General features: G+C 43.3%; 1 protein-coding gene across 1 annotated transcript; it reads left to right on the top strand.

Annotated features, from left to right (window-relative positions):
• The first annotated feature begins 4,688 nt into the window (after positions 1 to 4,688).
• On the top strand, positions 4,689 to 5,983 carry LOC124686729. Its single transcript, XM_047220629.1, has 2 exons — positions 4,689 to 5,556; positions 5,764 to 5,983. Exon 1 carries the CDS (start codon positions 4,863 to 4,865, stop codon positions 5,553 to 5,555), a length of 693 nt encoding a protein of 230 aa, XP_047076585.1. The 5' UTR covers positions 4,689 to 4,862; the 3' UTR covers position 5,556; positions 5,764 to 5,983.
• Positions 5,984 to 18,046: the final 12,063 nt, after the last annotated feature.

Below are 18,046 nucleotides of genomic sequence, written 5' to 3'. Positions count from 1 at the left end.
TGCAGCGAACAATATCAATCCAAGTGAACTTCCAAATAAAGCTATGCTCCCCGGCAACGGCGCCGGAAAATAGTCTTGATGACCCACAAGTATAGGGGATCGCAACGAGTCTTCGAGGGAAGTAAAACCCAATTTATTGATTCGACACAAGGGGAGACAAAGAATACTTGAAAGCCTTAACAGCGGAGTTGTCAATTCAGCTGCACACTGGAAGCGAGACTTGCTCGCAAGAGTTTATCAGTAGTAACAGTTTTATAGTAGTAGCGATAGTGAAATAACAACGAGCAGAGTAACAAAGACAGCGAGTAGTGATTATAGTAAACAGCGAGAATTAAAATACCGTAGGCACGGGGACGGATAACGGGCGTTGCATGGATGAGAGAAACTCATGTAACAATCATAGCAGGGCATTTGCGAGATAATAATAAAACGGTATCCAAGTACTAATCAATCAATAGGCATGTGTTCCAATTATAGTCGTGCGTGCTCGCAATGAGAAACTTGCACAACATCTTTTGTCCTACCAGCCGGTGGCAGCCGGGCCTCAAGGGAAACTACTCGGATATTAAGGTACTCCTTTTAATAGAGTACCGGAGCAAAGCATTAACACTCCGTGAACACATGTGATCCTCACATCGCTACCATTCCCTCCGGTTGTCCCGATTTCTGTCACTTCGGGGCCATTGGTTCCGGACAGCGACATGTGTATACAACTTGCAGGTAAGACCATAAACAATGAATATCATGATGATAATAACATGTTCAGATCTGAGATCATGGCACTCGGGCCCTAGTGACAAGCATTAAACATAACAAGTTGCAACAATATCATAAAAGTAACATCTACGGACACTAGGCACTATGCCCTAACAATCTTATGCTATTACATGACCAATCTCATCCAATCCCTACCATCCCCTTCGGCCTACAGCGGGGAATTACTCACACATGGATGGGGGAAACATGGCTGGTTGATGGAGAGGCGTTGGCGGTGATGGCGGTGATGATCTCCTCCAATTCCCCGTCCCGGGCGGAGTGCCAGAACGGAGACTTCTGGCTCCAGAGACGGAGTTTCGCGATGTGGCGGCGTTCTGGAGGGTTTCTGGCGACTTCGACTTCTCTCCGTGCGTTTTTAGGTCGAGGCGAATAAGTAGTCCGAAGGAGGGCGTCGGAGGCCAGCCGAGGGGCCACACCATAGGGCCGCGCGGCCCCCTAGGCCGCGCCGCCTTATGGTGTGGGGCCCCGGGGCCTCCACTTGAATTGTCCTTCCGGCTCCGTCGATGTCCGGGAAAATAGGGCCTTTCGTCAAAATCCCGAGGTTTTTCCTGAAAGTTGGATTTCTGCACAAAAACGAGACACCAGAACAGTTCTGCTGAAAACAGCGTTAGTCCGTGTTAGTTGCATCCAAAATACACAAATTAGAGGCAAAACAATAGCAAAAGTGTTCGGGAAAGTAGATACGTTTTGGACGTATCAAGAGGCAGGGATCAAGAGAGAGGGTGCATGCAAGGGACTTGCATGTACCAAAATTTTGAAAAAGTGCAAAGCATAATAATTGTAGAGAAAGAGAGAGAAGGGTGGTGTGATGGTGGTGGTGATGGTGTTACCCTTGGTGGTGGTGTCTCACCCAAAAATAAGAGAGGGGAGTGTTCCCCCTCAACTTGGAGAATTTTGGAGACTAGGGTTAGGGTTCATTAGGGTTTGGATTCAGAGAAACAAATTTGAGAGGGAGAGATATCAAGTGGAAGGGGAAACCCTAATGGTTCAAGGTGGTCTCAAAATTTTGGTACTAGGGTTTTTAGTGGGTAGCTACTCCCAAATATACAAGTTAAGAACTTCCTTAAGCAACATACTACCCTATGCACACACATAGCAACAAAAATAAAAAGTTTTTGTTGGTTCCAAATTTTCAAGACTAGAAAATATGCATGTTGTGAAAAGTGGGTTGTGACAGACGGGCTCGGAGTGATTTCCTTGGGGCGTGTAGCATCGCTCATTTACCTTTTTGGCGTTTTGATGCCAAAGGGGGAGAAGTAGTTCTATTTAGGGATTCTCCGGGATTTGCATGGGCGGGCACAAGCATATGCTTCTACCACTCTTTGATAGCTTGTGTCCCTTTTATTTGCTGAACATTTGTGTTTCATTATGTTGGTTATGTTGAACTATTTTATGGGCTTGTAGTATGGTTTGTGAGACATGGATTTCGGTATTCTATATTCTATATGTTGAGACTATGAATTATTATATGGTGTGTGACATATGGTATTCAGCATTCTATATCACCGTAATGGTATGATCTCTATCTCAATGTCTCAACTATATGTGATTATGTCTTATGTTGTTGTTCATGTTCCCTAGCTTATGTTTCGAGGCCTCTAGTACCTATGTGTGCTGAATTTGTATTCAAATGCAAATTACTTATATGCACACATGTAGGGGGGAGTGCCTCCATCTTTTGTCAACATGATGGTTCATACTAGTGATTTTATTGCAAATCTGTATGTTGTCATCAAACACCACAAAGGGGGGATTGAAAGAACATCTCTCCAACTTTATGGTTTTGTGTGTTTGATGACAACATGTGTGATACATTGATGTGTGTTGAAATGGTCAGAGTTAATCCTTGATCGAATTCATGTTGAAAATCAAGGAAAAAAAGGAGCAAAGTTGCCCCAAGCCAGATATTTGCAAATATCCGGCCCCTGAAAATCTGGCCTAGAAATTTGGCCGGATATTTTCCATTGCACCGGATATTACGGGGGGACCGGAATATCCGGCCATTACTTAGGCCGGAATATCCGGCCCTTACTTAGGCTAGAATATTCGGCCTCACTTTTCAGCAACGACTCGATTAGGGGGGGGGGGGGGTTAAATACCCCCTTCTTCCCTAAGCTCAGGTTGCTCACTCTCTCTAAGTTCATCCACTCAAGCTGAGCCACCAAAATCAACTGATCTCCTCCTCCAAACATCAAAGCTCTTGATCTTTGGAGAATCGAAGGAGAAAACCCCAATCTACATCTTCACCAAAGCGATTTGCATTTCCCCTTAATTTGCTTGAGGGCCCCTTTGCTAGTGTTCCTTTTGGAAACCCTAGTTGTTGTTACTTGAATTGATCTTGTTGTTGTTACAGCTATTGGGAGCCTCCAAATCAGTTGTGAATGTGTGCCCCAAGAACCTTGTAAAGGCCCGGTTTCCGCCTCAAGGAAATCCCTTAGTGGACAAGTGAGCTAGGTCTTTGTAGCATTGCTCACCGGAGAACAAGGTGATGCCTGTGTGGTGTTGGTTAGGCCTTTGTGACAACCACACCCCTCCAACGTAGACATACTTTCCCTCAAAAGGAAGGAACTACGGGAATCATCCCTTGTGTCTCTGTGTGCTCCACTCTCGGTTACCTCTATCCTTTATTGTATTATTATATCTTGCCTAGCTATATCTTGCTTAGTTGTATAACTTGTCATCTAGCGAAATTCACATAGTTGCATATCTAGAGAATTTATCTTTGCATCAAGCCTTAATTGAAAAAGAACTAAAAATTGGGTAGCACCTATTCACACCCCCTCTAGGTGCGGCATAAGATCCTTTCAAATACCCCAATGTTCTACGCACTTTCATAGTTCAAATCATCGGCAGAAGCATGAATCTGAATTTCTGAACAGATCTAGTTGACAATTGAACTACAAGGTCTACTGAACCAATAAGCAATTGCACATATATCTTAGAAAACGAGGCACGTAGAGAACAATACGAATGGCAGAAAGGGAATAAACCCCGGAATAGTAGTCCGATGGAGCCCTAACCCTAGCAGATATGATATGCATGTCATCAATCGCGCGTCTCCAAACCAGATAATGTAGATCTATGGTAATCAAGGGGCGGTGAGGGATTTTGGAAGGCTTACCGCAATTGCCGAGCTGCCAAAGGTCGAAGTTGAGGCGGTGTAGGGGTTCTTGCTCGGAGACGATGATGCGCGGTCGAAGTCGAAGCAACGGAGGCGACAAAGAAGCGGAGATGGTAGACAACCTCCGCCGTCGATCTACGCCTCGTCGCTGGCAGAGGAACCGCCGACGAGTTTGGGGGAAGGGAGTGAGACGAGAGAGAGAGAGAGAGAGAGAGAGAGAGAGAGAGAGAGATAGAGAGAGAATGAGAGGAGGAAGAAGGTGGTGGGGGAATTTGTTGCCCGTGACACGAACCGACACGGCGCCTCGCGCTGCTTTCCCACACGTGCATGGGAAGCCTCACTATGCGCTCCACGGGGCCTGCATTTGTGGAAATGACCAATTCATGCGTAGCAGCTGGGCCTGCCCTAGACTGCTTTGACGCGCATGTGGACCAAGATTTTGAGAAAACCCAAGCATCCAATTGCCTAGTTTTTGGCTAACGAGAGAGTATTTAGGATCGTGCCATAGGCTCCCCATGGTTGAGTGAGTCAGTTTCCACCATCACCCGCAACATACCCATAATTGGAGACTCCAAAGGCAGTACTGATGGATCAAAAACAGCCATCAATATTAAAGATATGTTTGGATTATGCACAAAATTGCCTGACCAAAATATTGCCAAAATTTTAGTTAAGCTATCCTTACTCACAAGTTGGCTGACATTGGCTGACTTGATAGTGGAACATTGTCAGTCTGCTCCAGTGTTAAAGCACACGCAGTAGGTCGTCCTGGACGCATGGTAGACTTCTGTATGGATTTTTTTTTGAAGAACTGTATGAAATTACTCCCAAACTCTTTCATAATGTGTTCAAATGCTCCCAAACTCTTTCGTTTCTTGTTTGTTTAACTTTTGCTAGGTTTGTTCGTCGGAGTACTTGTTTCCAACCTTCTGACGAAGTCTCGAGCCGCACCCTACACCGAGCCATGTCAGTCCTGACCTTGGGCGCCGCCGCTAGCTGGCCGGAGGCCGTCGTCCAGGGCCTCCTCTTCATCCTCGCCGCGGGCATGCTCGTCGCCCTGCACTCCCTCCCCCGTCGCGTTGCTCACCGCCTCCGACGCAGGGCCGGCGGCTCCTCCGCCGCGCAGTCGCGCCGGCACTTCGCGCTGGGCGCCCAGCTCCTCGCCCGCGCGCGTGCCGCCGCGCCCAAGCCGCCGGGCCCGCTTGCCCGCGCGGCCGTCGCAGAGGCGGACCGCGCCATCGCGCTCGACCCCCGCGACGCCGCGCCGCTGATCCTCAAGGCCCTCGCCCTCGACCTCCAGGGCCACCGCCTCCCCGCGCTGCGCACCCTCGACGCCGCCCTCGCGCCGCCGCTCGCGCGCTCCCTTGAGCCGCGGGAGCGCGGGGACGCTCTCGCCAAGCGCGCCGAGCTCGCGCTAGCGCTCAACCGCCGCCGCCGCCTCGACCAGGCCGCCGCGGATCTGGCCGAGGCAGTCCGCCTTAGCCCCGAGAACCCCCGCGCTCATGCTCTACTTGGTGAGTGCTACGAGAGGAAGGGCCTCACTGCCGAAGCCAGGAGGTCCTTCAAGACCGCCGCGTCCCTTGACCCATCTCTGGCTACTGCGCGCGACGGCCTCCGTCGGACAGGCGGGGGCAGCGATGGCAACGAGAGTGATTGATGTAAGCAAACTTGCCTTGATTCTTATCATCAACTTGTTAATTGCAAAGTATGCAGTATATATTAAAGATCACAAGCTCCACAAACTCAAAGAGAGCAAACTAAAAACTTGATTAGGTACTATTACAAATTAGTGATTTTGTACAATATGTAAACGAAATTGGTTAGAGCAGGGCACTGAAATGTTGCAAATGTTTCCCTCTTTTCAGGACCTGTTGTTGGGCAAGCATTTGTAACTGTTGTTGTATATTTTGCGGTGGAATGAACGATCCCCTTTAAGACAAAAAATGGTAAATGTTTCATGTATAATGCTGTGTGGCTTTGCTGTAGTTGGTTACCTTGAAGATATGTTACTTACTTATGGTCCACTGTTGTTGATTAACTGAATATGCTATTTTAGTACAATGAAGATATGATTTATGACTTGAATGTTGACTATGCTGTCTATGAGTTGAGCTCAAGCATGCTGTATCAGGATATCGTCCTCTCCCCCTTCCCATGCAGAATGCTGTCCAGGCTCATGGACTCTATAGTCTGAACTCTGAATACTTGGAAAACTAAACCGCTAATTCTGTTCTTTCAAAGTTATTTTTGGGTTAGTTTGACACTCCACTTAGAGATGCTTCGCAACAATCAACAAATTTGTTGCAGTCATAGAACATCGTTGGACCCTAATTTAGATGCACTGGAAAAGAATAGATACACATGTCAATATCATTATAAGGTATTTATACATGTTTTGACATTTTTGAACATTTGACTAGCTCAATACAAATTCCATTGTTAGTGAAACAGCATATCCATGGAAGAGAAAATGGATATAAGTTCATTAGAAGGAAAGAAATGCAAATAACAACAACACTACAACACCTGAAGCAAAAATTCATGACTTGAATCTTGACTATGCTGTCTATCGTTTGAGCTCAATAACATGCCCTATTAGGCCAGAGGGGGGCCCAGGAATTTGTTGAATACTGGCACACTGCAAGGTAACTTTTTTTTTTTTGAAGAGTAAGCATTATATGGAGCAAATAGCGTCTTAACAATAGTTTGAATGCATTTTTGAAAAAAAAAAAATAGTTTGAATGCGAAAACACGAATGCAATACATTACACGTTCACAGCACATTCCAATGTTCACAAGTTCACAGCACATTTGAATATTCACAAGGTGACAACGCATTCAAATTATTTTGAAGCGTTATGGCTCAGGACCAATATTTTGAAGCCCACCAGGCCACCACGCTGTCCAGATTTCGCCCCAGCTCATTCCAGATTTTCTAGCTTGATTTGTCCTCGTGCAACAGGTGATTGATGGTGAAGCCCAGGCAAGAGCCGGGTGGTAGGGGCGTTGCGTCCGCCCGTGTACCAGGCTATCACTCTCTCCCCCCCCCCTCCCTTGCAGAATGCTGTCCAGGCTCTTGGACTCTATAGTCGATGAATACTTGCAAAATCAGACTTATTTGCTCCTGATATGCGTTAATTCGGTTCTTTCAAAAGTTATTTTTGGGTTAGTTTGACATTCCACATAAAGATGTTTTGCAACAATCAAACAGTTTGTTGCAGTCATAGAAAATTGTTAGACCCTATTTAGATGCACTGCAAAAAAACATATGGACATGCAACATTTGAAAGCATTTGACCAGGTCAATAGACATTTCATTGCTAGTTAAACAACATAGCCATGAAAGAAAAATGGATAAAAATAATCAGAAGGAAACATTTCTTTGGGAGATAATGAAGTGTTCATTTCTCTTCATATTATCTGTCCCTTTGATCCTAGTATCCTACTCACATCTATGTTGACATGTTCACATTTTCATTTATCTTATGAAGATGGAAGAGATCACATGTATGAGCTATGTGCCCCTCTTTGCCCTCCTGTGGGAATAGTTCTCCGTCGTAGGTTTGCCCCTTGTTTGCACTTTTTCCTTCTTGAATCTAGAAGCACGCCTTGATTTGGAATCTTTGGTCAGTTAGACTGTCAAGTAGAGATGCAAGTGGGATCCCACCAATGTCCCACTTATAGTTCATTTTGTGTTTTAACTAGAAACCACAAAATGAATTATAATTGGGATTTTGGTAAGATCCCACTTGACTACAGTCAAGGGAATTATATTTCGTTGTTACTGCCTTACTGGTGATGTTTATACGTGCAATGCAGGTCAGAAAGTGCATTCATGTCCTTACTACCATGGGTGATTTCTGTACTGCTAACATGTCAGCCAGTGCAGGAAACTCACTCTCTGAAGCTGAGTGATAGTCAGAGCTGGGTCAAATGAGGGCATCAGGGTTCATCTCAACATGCAAGGTGCCCACCTTATGAACCAATCCTACCTTACCACCTAAGCAAATCTGCCACCTAATGCAAATGATTTTTTTTTCCTTTGTTGCTCTTCATATTCATCTCCTCCACCGATGCAACAAATCAAAAGACGATTTATCTCTGCTTTTTCATCTTCTCCAAACAAGAGTAACCGATGCGACGATTGGCCTTTATAACAGCTGATCTCGATTTCGCCAGGGACCTACTCACATGCCCATCTCATACACCCTCCACTGATTCGCCTTGAAATTCCGTCTGCCCCAATCAACTGATTGGTCTCTAATCATGCCAGCGCAATCGCCGGAGGCAAGACGCCTCTTCTCCTCCTTAGCTACTAGGTTGTGCAGGCCATCCAACATATCGTCCATCACAAGCTCTGGTTACGGTTCAGGTGGAGGTCTGATCGTAGGTCGACACTGACAGCTGCCAGCGTCTTCTAAATGTTGTCTGATGTTGTGTGCCTGGGGCCTCTGTGAGCGCCGTTCTTCTCTTAATTTATGCGGATGTCAACACCTGACTTTGGCTTCAGATCAAAATCAAAGTTCAGGTCTTCTAGCAAAAACAAATGAACCTTCGGGTAGATTGGTTTCTGCAGTTTCGATTGATCATTTTTTGGGTATATATGCATGTGTTCCTTTCATTTGGTAGTTCTCTAAAAGCGGGAAGCTGCCTTTTCATTTAATCTGTTTTAGCCTGACTGTGCTATTTCTCAGGTTCCATTAAACATAATATTAAGCAAAGAGATGTATTACTAATTTATTCTTTTGTGCTGAAACTATATGTTGTCGGTGTTCAAAAAAGCAGCATCACCCACTTCCCTCAGTGAGCTTTTCAGGGTTTGTTAGATGACGGGTGTGTGTCAGTTTTAGTCTACATATATCATGTTGATATAAGCAAGTTTTTTTGGGTTTCAAAAAGAAAAAAGATATAACCAGGTTTTTTCATTTGAAATGATATAAGCATGCTCTTGTTTTTAGAATGATTTTTAGGTTTTGGCTCTGGAAGAATCTGCCAGTGAATGGCTGTAATGCTTTATGAATGAAGCAACAGATAAACACAAAACCAGAGTTGCCATAATCCGTTCACATTAAATATTCATATTTGAGAGGCATGGGAGATCTTGATGGCTTGATTTGTTGTATGGAGGAAACTCACATTGGAAACTACCACACTGTATCCACTTCTCTCTGCTATTATTTTCAAAACGCATACTCATCGAGATTTCAGCAGATATAAATTTGATTTGTGTGAATATTCATCACGGGGTGGCAAGCGCTTTATTGTATATCTGAAATCTAAATATAAATGACACGCTCGAGAGTATCATACAAGCGGAAGCAGAACGGTTCATAGTCAGTCTCTGCTATACATCAATGTTTATGGATGTTACTCACTTAGTCGTTTTTATCTTGCAATATATATGAAAAAGATTAATCTGTCCATAAAAATTGAAATACAAATTTGCATCCTCTAGTAAATTATTGTTAATTTTTTTTCTATATATCCACCATGAGTATATTTGAATTCCAATTTTAGAAGTTTGCAAATTTTTGCTATCATGCATGCTTCGTTTCAGGCCGCAACGCGCGGGGTATTATCTAGTAGTGGCCAACGCCAGAAGCCTAGAATGATTCTTCTTGATATGGTCACCAACCGCCAAGCCAACTAAGATGTTGCACCCTTCAAAAGTGAAGAGCTCACGGTCTCTTACTCAAACTAATCGTAATGAAAAGTGTAATACTATGCAAGGATGTAAAGCAAAAAATATCAAATATGTTCAAATTCTTCACACTCAAATCTTACCAAAACAACAAGTGCTAGGGAGGAATTAAAGAGGAAGAACAATGGATAAAATTAATAAATGACATCAAGACCTAGATCCCAAGAGTTCCTCCTCTTACTTAGAGGGGAAATTGATTGGTGGGCATTGCAGATGTAGATCCCCTCTTTCGAATCTCTCAAGAAGATTCAAGAATCCTAGGAGGAATGAGAGAGGAAGCAAGCTTTTGAGGTTCAACAATGGAGTAGAGGGAGACATAATTGTTGACCTTCTCTCAAGGAGAAAAAAAGGTTATTTATAGTCCAAGGAAGAAAACTAGCCGTTTGAGGGGATATCTGCGACGCAATCCGACAGTAAGTTCAACGGTGCCGGTTTACATGTCAGATGGTCCGGTGCAAAGACCAACGAACTGGAATGCTCGCCGAAACGGCAACCAACACACAAGGTTGGGCGGACAAGCCGGTTTCCTCGCCGGTTTGAATCAGGCGAAGCGGAACCAGTTCAGCGACCGCTGGAATAGCGCCCGGTATAGCCGGAATATTTTGGCGGCAGCTGGATGGTTTCGGCGGTGAGCCCGGTGGCGCCGGTTTGCACGCTAGTTTCGCAGAGTTCCTTCAAATTGGAGTTTTCTCAAAAGAAGTTAAGCTTTCACAATTTTTCCGAACCCCGATTGAGATGAAACTAATTTTGTTGGAAAGATAACAATAAATAGAACACCAAATAAAGTGAAAATATTAGGAACCATCAAAGGATGTTTTTAATTTATAGGTGAAACCTCTCCACACGTTGAATCGGTAAAAATATCCTAGCTCGAAAACGCAATAGAAGATGCATCAGATTCCGTTTTTGATGAATTTAAGCTTATTGAAAAGCTAGAAAAAACTCAAGATTCTCACATAGAGAAAAACCAAGAAGCAACAAGAACTAGAAAATGCAAAGCGTGCAAAGGATTGAGCTCCCTAAAACGATGCGATCAAGTTACACAACCGAAAGCCCCTCTTGATAGTGTGGATATCTATCCTATAACCCGGTCTCCCAACAACCATCTTGAGATCGATTAACGGAAAACCTAGCAAGACCATATCTTTGCCTTGCACATTGATGAGTGCATGTTTAGCATGTTTCCGTATCATTATTTCATTAAGCTATCATTGAGTAGTGGTAGGAATTTTTTATTTCACCGCGCTACCGCGCCCTTTTATTCGTGTCTACATAGGATCTCCAAATAGTAAGTCATTAATGAAATATCAATGAAAACTGTCATTTCCTGGCATTTTGACGTGATAGAAATCATTTTTGCACTTAATTATGCAGTTGGGCGAAAGGACAATGCGAGGACAACCTCCTGTAACTTTAACGGGTATCGGTACGGGTGGGCCTTGATACGTCCCAAACGTATCTATAATTTCTTATGTTCCATGCTACTTTTATGATGATACTCATATGTTTTATACACATTATATGTCATATTTATGCATTTTCCGGCACTAACCTATTGACGAGATGCCGAAGAGCCGATTCGTTGTTTTCTGCTATTTTTGGTTTCAGAAATCCTAGTAAGGAAATATTCTCGGAATTGGACGAAATCAACGCCCAGGGGCCTATTTTTCCACGAAGCTTCCAGAAGACCGGAGGACTTACGAAGTGGGGCCACGAGGCGCCGCCACACTAGGGCGGCGCGGCCAGCAAGGGGCCCGCGCGGCCCTGTTGTGTGGGGCCCTCGTGGCGCCTCCTGACCTGCCCTTCCGCCTACATATAGTCTTCGTCGCGAAACCCCCAGTACCGAGAGCCACGATACGGAAAACCTTCCGCAGACGCCGCCGCCGCCAATCCCATCTCGGGGGATTCGGGAGATCGCCTCCGGCACCTCGCCGAGAGGGGAATCATCTCCCGGAGGTCTCTTCATCGCCATGATCGCCTCCGGATCGATGTGTGAGTAGTTCACCCCTGGACTATGGGTCCATAACAATAGCTAGATGGTCGTCTTCTCCTCATTGTGCTATCATGTTAGATCTTGTGAGCTGCCTATCATGATCAAGATCATCTATTTGTAATCCTTCATGTTGTGTTTGTTGGGATCCGGTGAATATTGAATACTATGTCAAGTTGATTATCAATCTATCATATATGTTATTTATGTTCTTGCATGCTCTCCGTTGCTAGTAGAGGCTCTGGCCAAGTTGATACTTGTGACTCCAAGAGGGAGTATTTATGCTCGATAGTGGGTTCATGCCTCCATTAAATCCGGGACGAAGTGATGAGAAAGTTCTAAGGTTGTGGATGTGCTGTTGCCACTAGGGATAAAACATCGATGCTTTGTCTAAGGATATTTGTGTTGATTACATTACGCACCATACTTAATGCAATTGTCTGTTGTTTACAACTTAATACCTGAAGGGGTTCGGATGATAACCTGAAAGTGGACTTTTTAGGCATAGATGCATGTTGGATAGCGGTCTATGTACTTTGTCGTAAAGCCCTGATTGAATCTCATAGTACTCATCATGATATATGTATGTGCATTGTTATGCCTTATTTATTTGTCAATTGCCCAACTGTAATTTGTTCACCCAACATCTCGCTATCTTATGGGAGAGACACCACTAGTGATCCGTGGACCCCGGTCCTATTCTTTACACTCGAAATACAACCTACTCGCAATTGTTCTTTACTCGTTCTTTGCAAACAACCATCATCATCCACACTATACATCTAATCCTTTGTTTACAGCAAGCCGGTGAGATTGACAACCTCGTCGTTACGTTGGGGCAAAATTCTATGATTGTGTTGTGCGGGTTCCACGTTGGCGCCGGAATCCCCGGTGTTGCGCCGCACTACACTCCTCTGCCATCAACCTTCAACGTGCTTCTTGGCTCCTCCCGGTTCGATAAACCTTGGTTTCTTTTCGAGGGAAAACTTGCTACTCGTACGCATCACACCTTCCTCTTGGGGTTCCCAACGGACGTGTCGATCGCACGCATCAAGCTCTTTTCACGGCGCCGTTGCCGGGGAGATCAAGACACGCTGCAAGGGGAGTCTTCCACTTCCAATCTCTTTACTTTGTTTTTGTCTTGCTTTATTTTATTTACTGCTTTGTTTGCTTCTTATATCAAAACACAAAAAAATTAGTTGCTAGTTTTACTTTATTTACTGTCTTGTTCTCCATATCAAAAACACAAAAAAATTAGTTACTTGCATTTTTACTTTTGTTATCATGTCTAGCTCTGCACCTGTTACTTCTTCACATGAGGAATTAGTCTTCACTTTTAAACAAGGGGATGAGGAGAGTTTTAAAGATGCTTGGTCCAGAATTTTTGATTCTTATCGTAAAGCTGAACCTCAAATGACTCTAAGTTTGCTCCTTAGTAACTTTTATTTCGGGCTTATGATTCGCTATAGATATGCCTTGGATGCTGTAGTGGGAGGAGATTTCCTTCATTGCGACGGTGATCAAGCTTTTAATGCCATAAAAAAATTGGTTGCATCACATAGTTCAGCTAATAACTATGATTCTGCTCTTATTAGCATCTATAATAGATTAAACACTCTTGAGACAAGTGCATCTTGCTTGGAAAAAAATTATAGTTATGTTCGTAACCGTCTTGATCAAGTTTTGGTGAACTCTGAACCTTCAATATGGGACCCTACTATTAAAGTTGTTATAGGTGGTGAAACTTTTCATGCCAATTGTGATATTATGTCTGAATTTTGCCTTATGCCTAAGAGTATCTATGAATCTTTAACACTTTGGGGACTCGTTGAAGGGGGAGAAGGAATAACTCTTATTGATAAATCTGTCATAACTCCTAAGGTAATAGCCGAGGGTGTGCATACAACCATTCTTGGAAGAATAATATCCACTGATTATCTTGTTATTGATTGTGTAGGAACAGGACAAATCACACTCGGAAGATCCCTGCTGAAACTATTGGGAGCAGTCATAGATGTGGGAGAAGGCACCTTAAAATTCACCTCTACACCGGGAGGTAGACATGTATTCCCTAAATCAAAGGGTAAGAAAAATAATAAGAAAGGTAGGTGTAATGCCCGAGGTAATGCTCCATCTCTTGATAATACTTGATACACACTTTCTGCGCCTAGCTGAAAGGCGTTAAAAAAAGCGCTTATGGGAGACAACCCATTATTTTACTTCTGCACTTTATTTTATATTTGAGTCTTGGAAGTTGTTTACTACTGTAGCAACCTCTCCTTATCTTTATTTTATTGCATTGTTGTGCCAAGTAAAGTCTTTGATAGTAAAGCCAATACTAGATTTGGATTGCTGCGCAGGAACATATTTCTTGCTGTCACGAATTTGAGCAGTAGTCTCTGTACAAAATTTTAAAAAATCTGCCAATTTACGTGCGTGATCCTCAGATATGTACGCAACTTTCATTCACTTTGGGCATTTTCATCTGAGCAAGTCTGGTGCCACTTTAAAATTCGTCTTTACGAACTGTTCTGTTTTGACAGATTCTGCCTTTTATTTCGCATTGCTCGTTTTGCTATGTTAGATAGATTTCTTTGTTCCATTAACTTTCAGTAGCTTTGTGCAATGTCCAGAAGTGTTAAGAATGATTATGTCACCTCTGAATATATGAATTATGCACTGACCCTCTAATGAGTTTGTTTCGAGTTTAGTGTGGAGAAAGTTTTCAAGGGTCAAGAGAGGAGGATGATACAATATGATCAAGAAGAGTGAAAGGTCAAAGCTTTGGGATGCCCCCGTGGTTCACCCCTGCATATTTTAAGAAGACTCAAGCGTCTAAGCTTGGGGATGCCCAAGGCATCCCTTCTTCATCGACAACTTATCGAGTTCCTCTAGTGAAACTATATTTTTATTCCGTCACATCTTATGTGCTTTACTTGGAGCGTCTGTCTGTTTTTATTTTTGTTTTTGTTTGAATAAAATCGGATCCTAGCATTCTTTGTTTGGGAGAGAGACACGCTCCGCTGTTTCGTATGAACACATATGTTCTTAGCTTCATCTTTAATGTTCATTGCGAAATTTGAACTACTTCATTCATTGTTATATGGTTGGAAACGGAAAATGCCGCATGTGGTAAATGGTTTAATGTCTTGAATAATGTGATACTTGGCAATTGTTGTGCTCATATAGATCTTGTTTAAGCTCTTGCATCATGTACCTTGTACTCATTAATGAATAACTACATAGAGCTTGTTAAAATTTGGTTTGCATGATTGATCTCTAGAGTCTAGATATTTTCTGGTTGAGGTGTTTGAACAACAAGGAGACAATATAAAGTCTTATAATAGTTACAATATGTTCATATGTGAGCTTTGCTGCACCTTTTATACTTGAGTTTGCTTCAAACAATCTTGCTAGCCTAGCCTTGTATTGAGAGGAATTCTTCTCGTGCATCCAAATCCTTGAGCCAATAACCATGCCATTTGTGTCCACCATACCTACCTACCACATGGTATTTCTCCGCCATTCCAAAGTAAATTACTTGAGTGCTACCTTTAAAACTTCTATTCTTTGCCTTTGCAATATATAGCTCATGGGACAAAATAGCTTAAAAACTATTGTGGTGAAGAATATGTACTTATGTGTCTTATTTCTTAATAAGTTGCTTGTTGAGTGGTAACCATATTTCTGGGGACGCCATCAACTCTTTTTCCTTTGTTGAATATCATGTGAGTTGCTATGCATGTTCGTCTTGTCTGAAGTAAGGGAGGTTCTCACAATCAAACGGTTTGAGTATGCATACTGTTAGAGAAGAACATTGGGCCGCTAACTAAAGCCATGATTCAGGGTGGAAGTTTCAGTGTGGACAGCTAATCCTCAATCTCTTATGAGAATATTAACTGTTGTTGAATGCTTATGCATTAAAGAGGAGTCCATTATCTGTTGTCTATGTTGTCCCGGCATGGATGTCTAAGTTGAGAATAATCAAAAGCGAGAAATCCAATGTGAGCTTTCTCCTTAGACCTTTGTACGAGCGGCATAGAGGTACTCCTTTGTGACACTTGGTTGAAACATATGCTATGCAATGATAATCCGTGTTAACCCAAGCTAATTAGGACAAGGTGCGAGCACTATTAGTATACTATGCATGAGGCTTGCAACTTATAAGATGTCTTATACATAACTCATATGCTTTATTACTACCGTTGACAAAATTGTTTCTTGTTTTCAAAATGAAAAGCTCTAGCACAAATATAGTAATCACTGCTTCCCTCTGCGAAGGGCCTATCTTCTACTTTATTGTTGAGTCAGTTTGCCTATTCTTTCTATCTTAGAAGAAAACGCTTGTATCAACTGTGTGCATTGATTCTTACATGTTTACCTATTGCACTTGTTATATTACTTTGTGTTGACAATTATCCATGAGATAAATATGTTGAAGTTGAAAGCAACCGCTGAAACTTATATCTCCTTTGTGTTGCTTCAATGCTTTTACTTTGAATTTATTGCTTTATGAGTAACTCTTATGCAAGTCTTATTGATGCTTGTCTTGAAAGTATTATTCATGAAAAGTCTTTGCTATATGATTCATTAGTTTACTCATTATCTTCATCATTGCTTCGAATCGCTGCATTCATATCATATGCTTTACAATAGTATGATCAAGATTATGATAGCATGTCACTTCAGAAATTATCTTTGTTATCGTTTACCTACTCGAGGGCGAGTAGGAACTAAGCTTGGGGATGCTTGATACGTCCCAAACGTATCTATAATTTCTTATGTTCCATGCTACTTTTATGATGATACTCACATGTTTTATACACATTATATGTCATATTTATGCATTTTCCAGCACTAACCTATTGACGAGATGCCGAAGAGCCGATCGTTGTTTTCTCGCTGTTTTTGGTTTCGAAATCCTAGTAAGGAAATATTCTCGGAATTGGACGAAATCAACGCCCAGTGGCCTATTTTTCCACGAAGCTTCCAGAAGACCGGAGGACTTACGAAGTGGGGCCACGAGGCGCCGCCACACTAGGGCGGCGCGGCCAGAAAGGGGCCCGCGCGGCCCTGTTGTGTGGGGCCCCGTGGCGCCTCCTGACCTGCCCTTCCGCCTACATATAGTCTTCGTCGCGAAACCCCCAGTACCGAGAGCCACGATACGGAAAACCTTCTAGAGACACCGCCGCCGCCAATCCCATATCGGGGGATTCAGGAGATCGCCTCCGGCACCCTGACGGAGAGGGGAATCATCTCCCGGAGGTCTCTTCATCGTCATGATCGCCTCCGGATCGATGTGTGAGTAGTTCACCCCTGGACTATGGGTCCATAGCAGTAGCTAGATGGTCGTCTTCTCCTCATGGTGCTATCATGTTAGATCTTGAGAGCTTCCTATCATGATCAAGATCATCTATTTGTAATCCTTCATGTTGTGTTTGTTGGGATCCGATGAATATTGAATACTATGTCAAGTTGATTATCAATCTATCATATATGTTATTTATGTTCTTGCATGCTCTCCGTTGCTAGTAGAGGCTATGGCCAAGTTGATACTTGTTACTCCAAGAGGGAGTATTTATGCTCGATAGTGGGTTCATGCCTCCATTAAATGCAGGACGATGTGACGGAAAGTTCTAAGGTTGTGGATGTGCTTGTTGCCACTAGGGATAAAACATCGATGCTTTGTCTAAGGATATTTGTGTTGATTACATTACGCACCATACTTAATGCAATTGTCTCGTTGTTTACAACTTAATACTGGAGGGGGTTCGGATGATAACCCGAAAGTGGACTTTTTAGGCATAGATGCATGTTGGATAGCGGTCTATGTATTTTGTCGTAATGCCATGATTAAATCTCATAGTACTCATCATGATATATGTATGTGCATTGTTATGCCTTCTTTATTTGTCAATTGCCCACCCGTAATTTGTTCACCCACCATCTGCTATCTTATGGGAGAGACACCACTAGTGATCCGTGGACCCCGGTCCTATTCTTTACACCCGAAATACAACCTACTGCAATTTTTCTTTACTTGTTCTTTGCAAACAACCATCATCATCCACACTATACATCTAATCCTTTGTTTACGAGCAAGCCGGTGAGATTGACAACCTCGCCGTTACGTTGGGGCAAAGTTCCGTGATTGTGTTGTGCGGGTTCCACGTTGGCGCCGGAATCCCCGGTGTTGCGCCGCACTACACTCCTCCGCCATCAACCTTCAACGTGCTTCTTGGCTCCTCCTGGTTCGATAAACCTTGGTTTCTTTCCGAGGGAAAACTTGCTACTGTACGCATCACACCTTCCTCTTGGGGTTCCCAACGGACGTGTCGACTGCACGCATCAGGCCTTCCAGTACCGTCCGCCCGTACCACCCATCAGAAGCACCACCTCATCAAATACTTTCACCTCCCGCAGACGGATCTGAGATCCAAGCACGTACGCGACCAGA

The sequence above is a fragment of the Lolium rigidum genome, chromosome 2, assembly GCF_022539505.1.
Source record: "Lolium rigidum isolate FL_2022 chromosome 2, APGP_CSIRO_Lrig_0.1, whole genome shotgun sequence".
In the NCBI taxonomy this organism is placed as follows: Eukaryota; Viridiplantae; Streptophyta; class Magnoliopsida; order Poales; family Poaceae; genus Lolium; species Lolium rigidum.
The sequence above is the reverse complement of the archived record's forward strand: the minus strand, read 5'-3'. Positions and strand labels throughout refer to the sequence as shown.

Excerpts from the sequence above, each read along its gene's own strand:
- LOC124686729 (XM_047220629.1), top strand. The coding sequence starts at position 4,863 with ATGTCAGTCCTGACCTTGGGCGCCGCCGCTAGCTGGCCGGAGGCCGTC.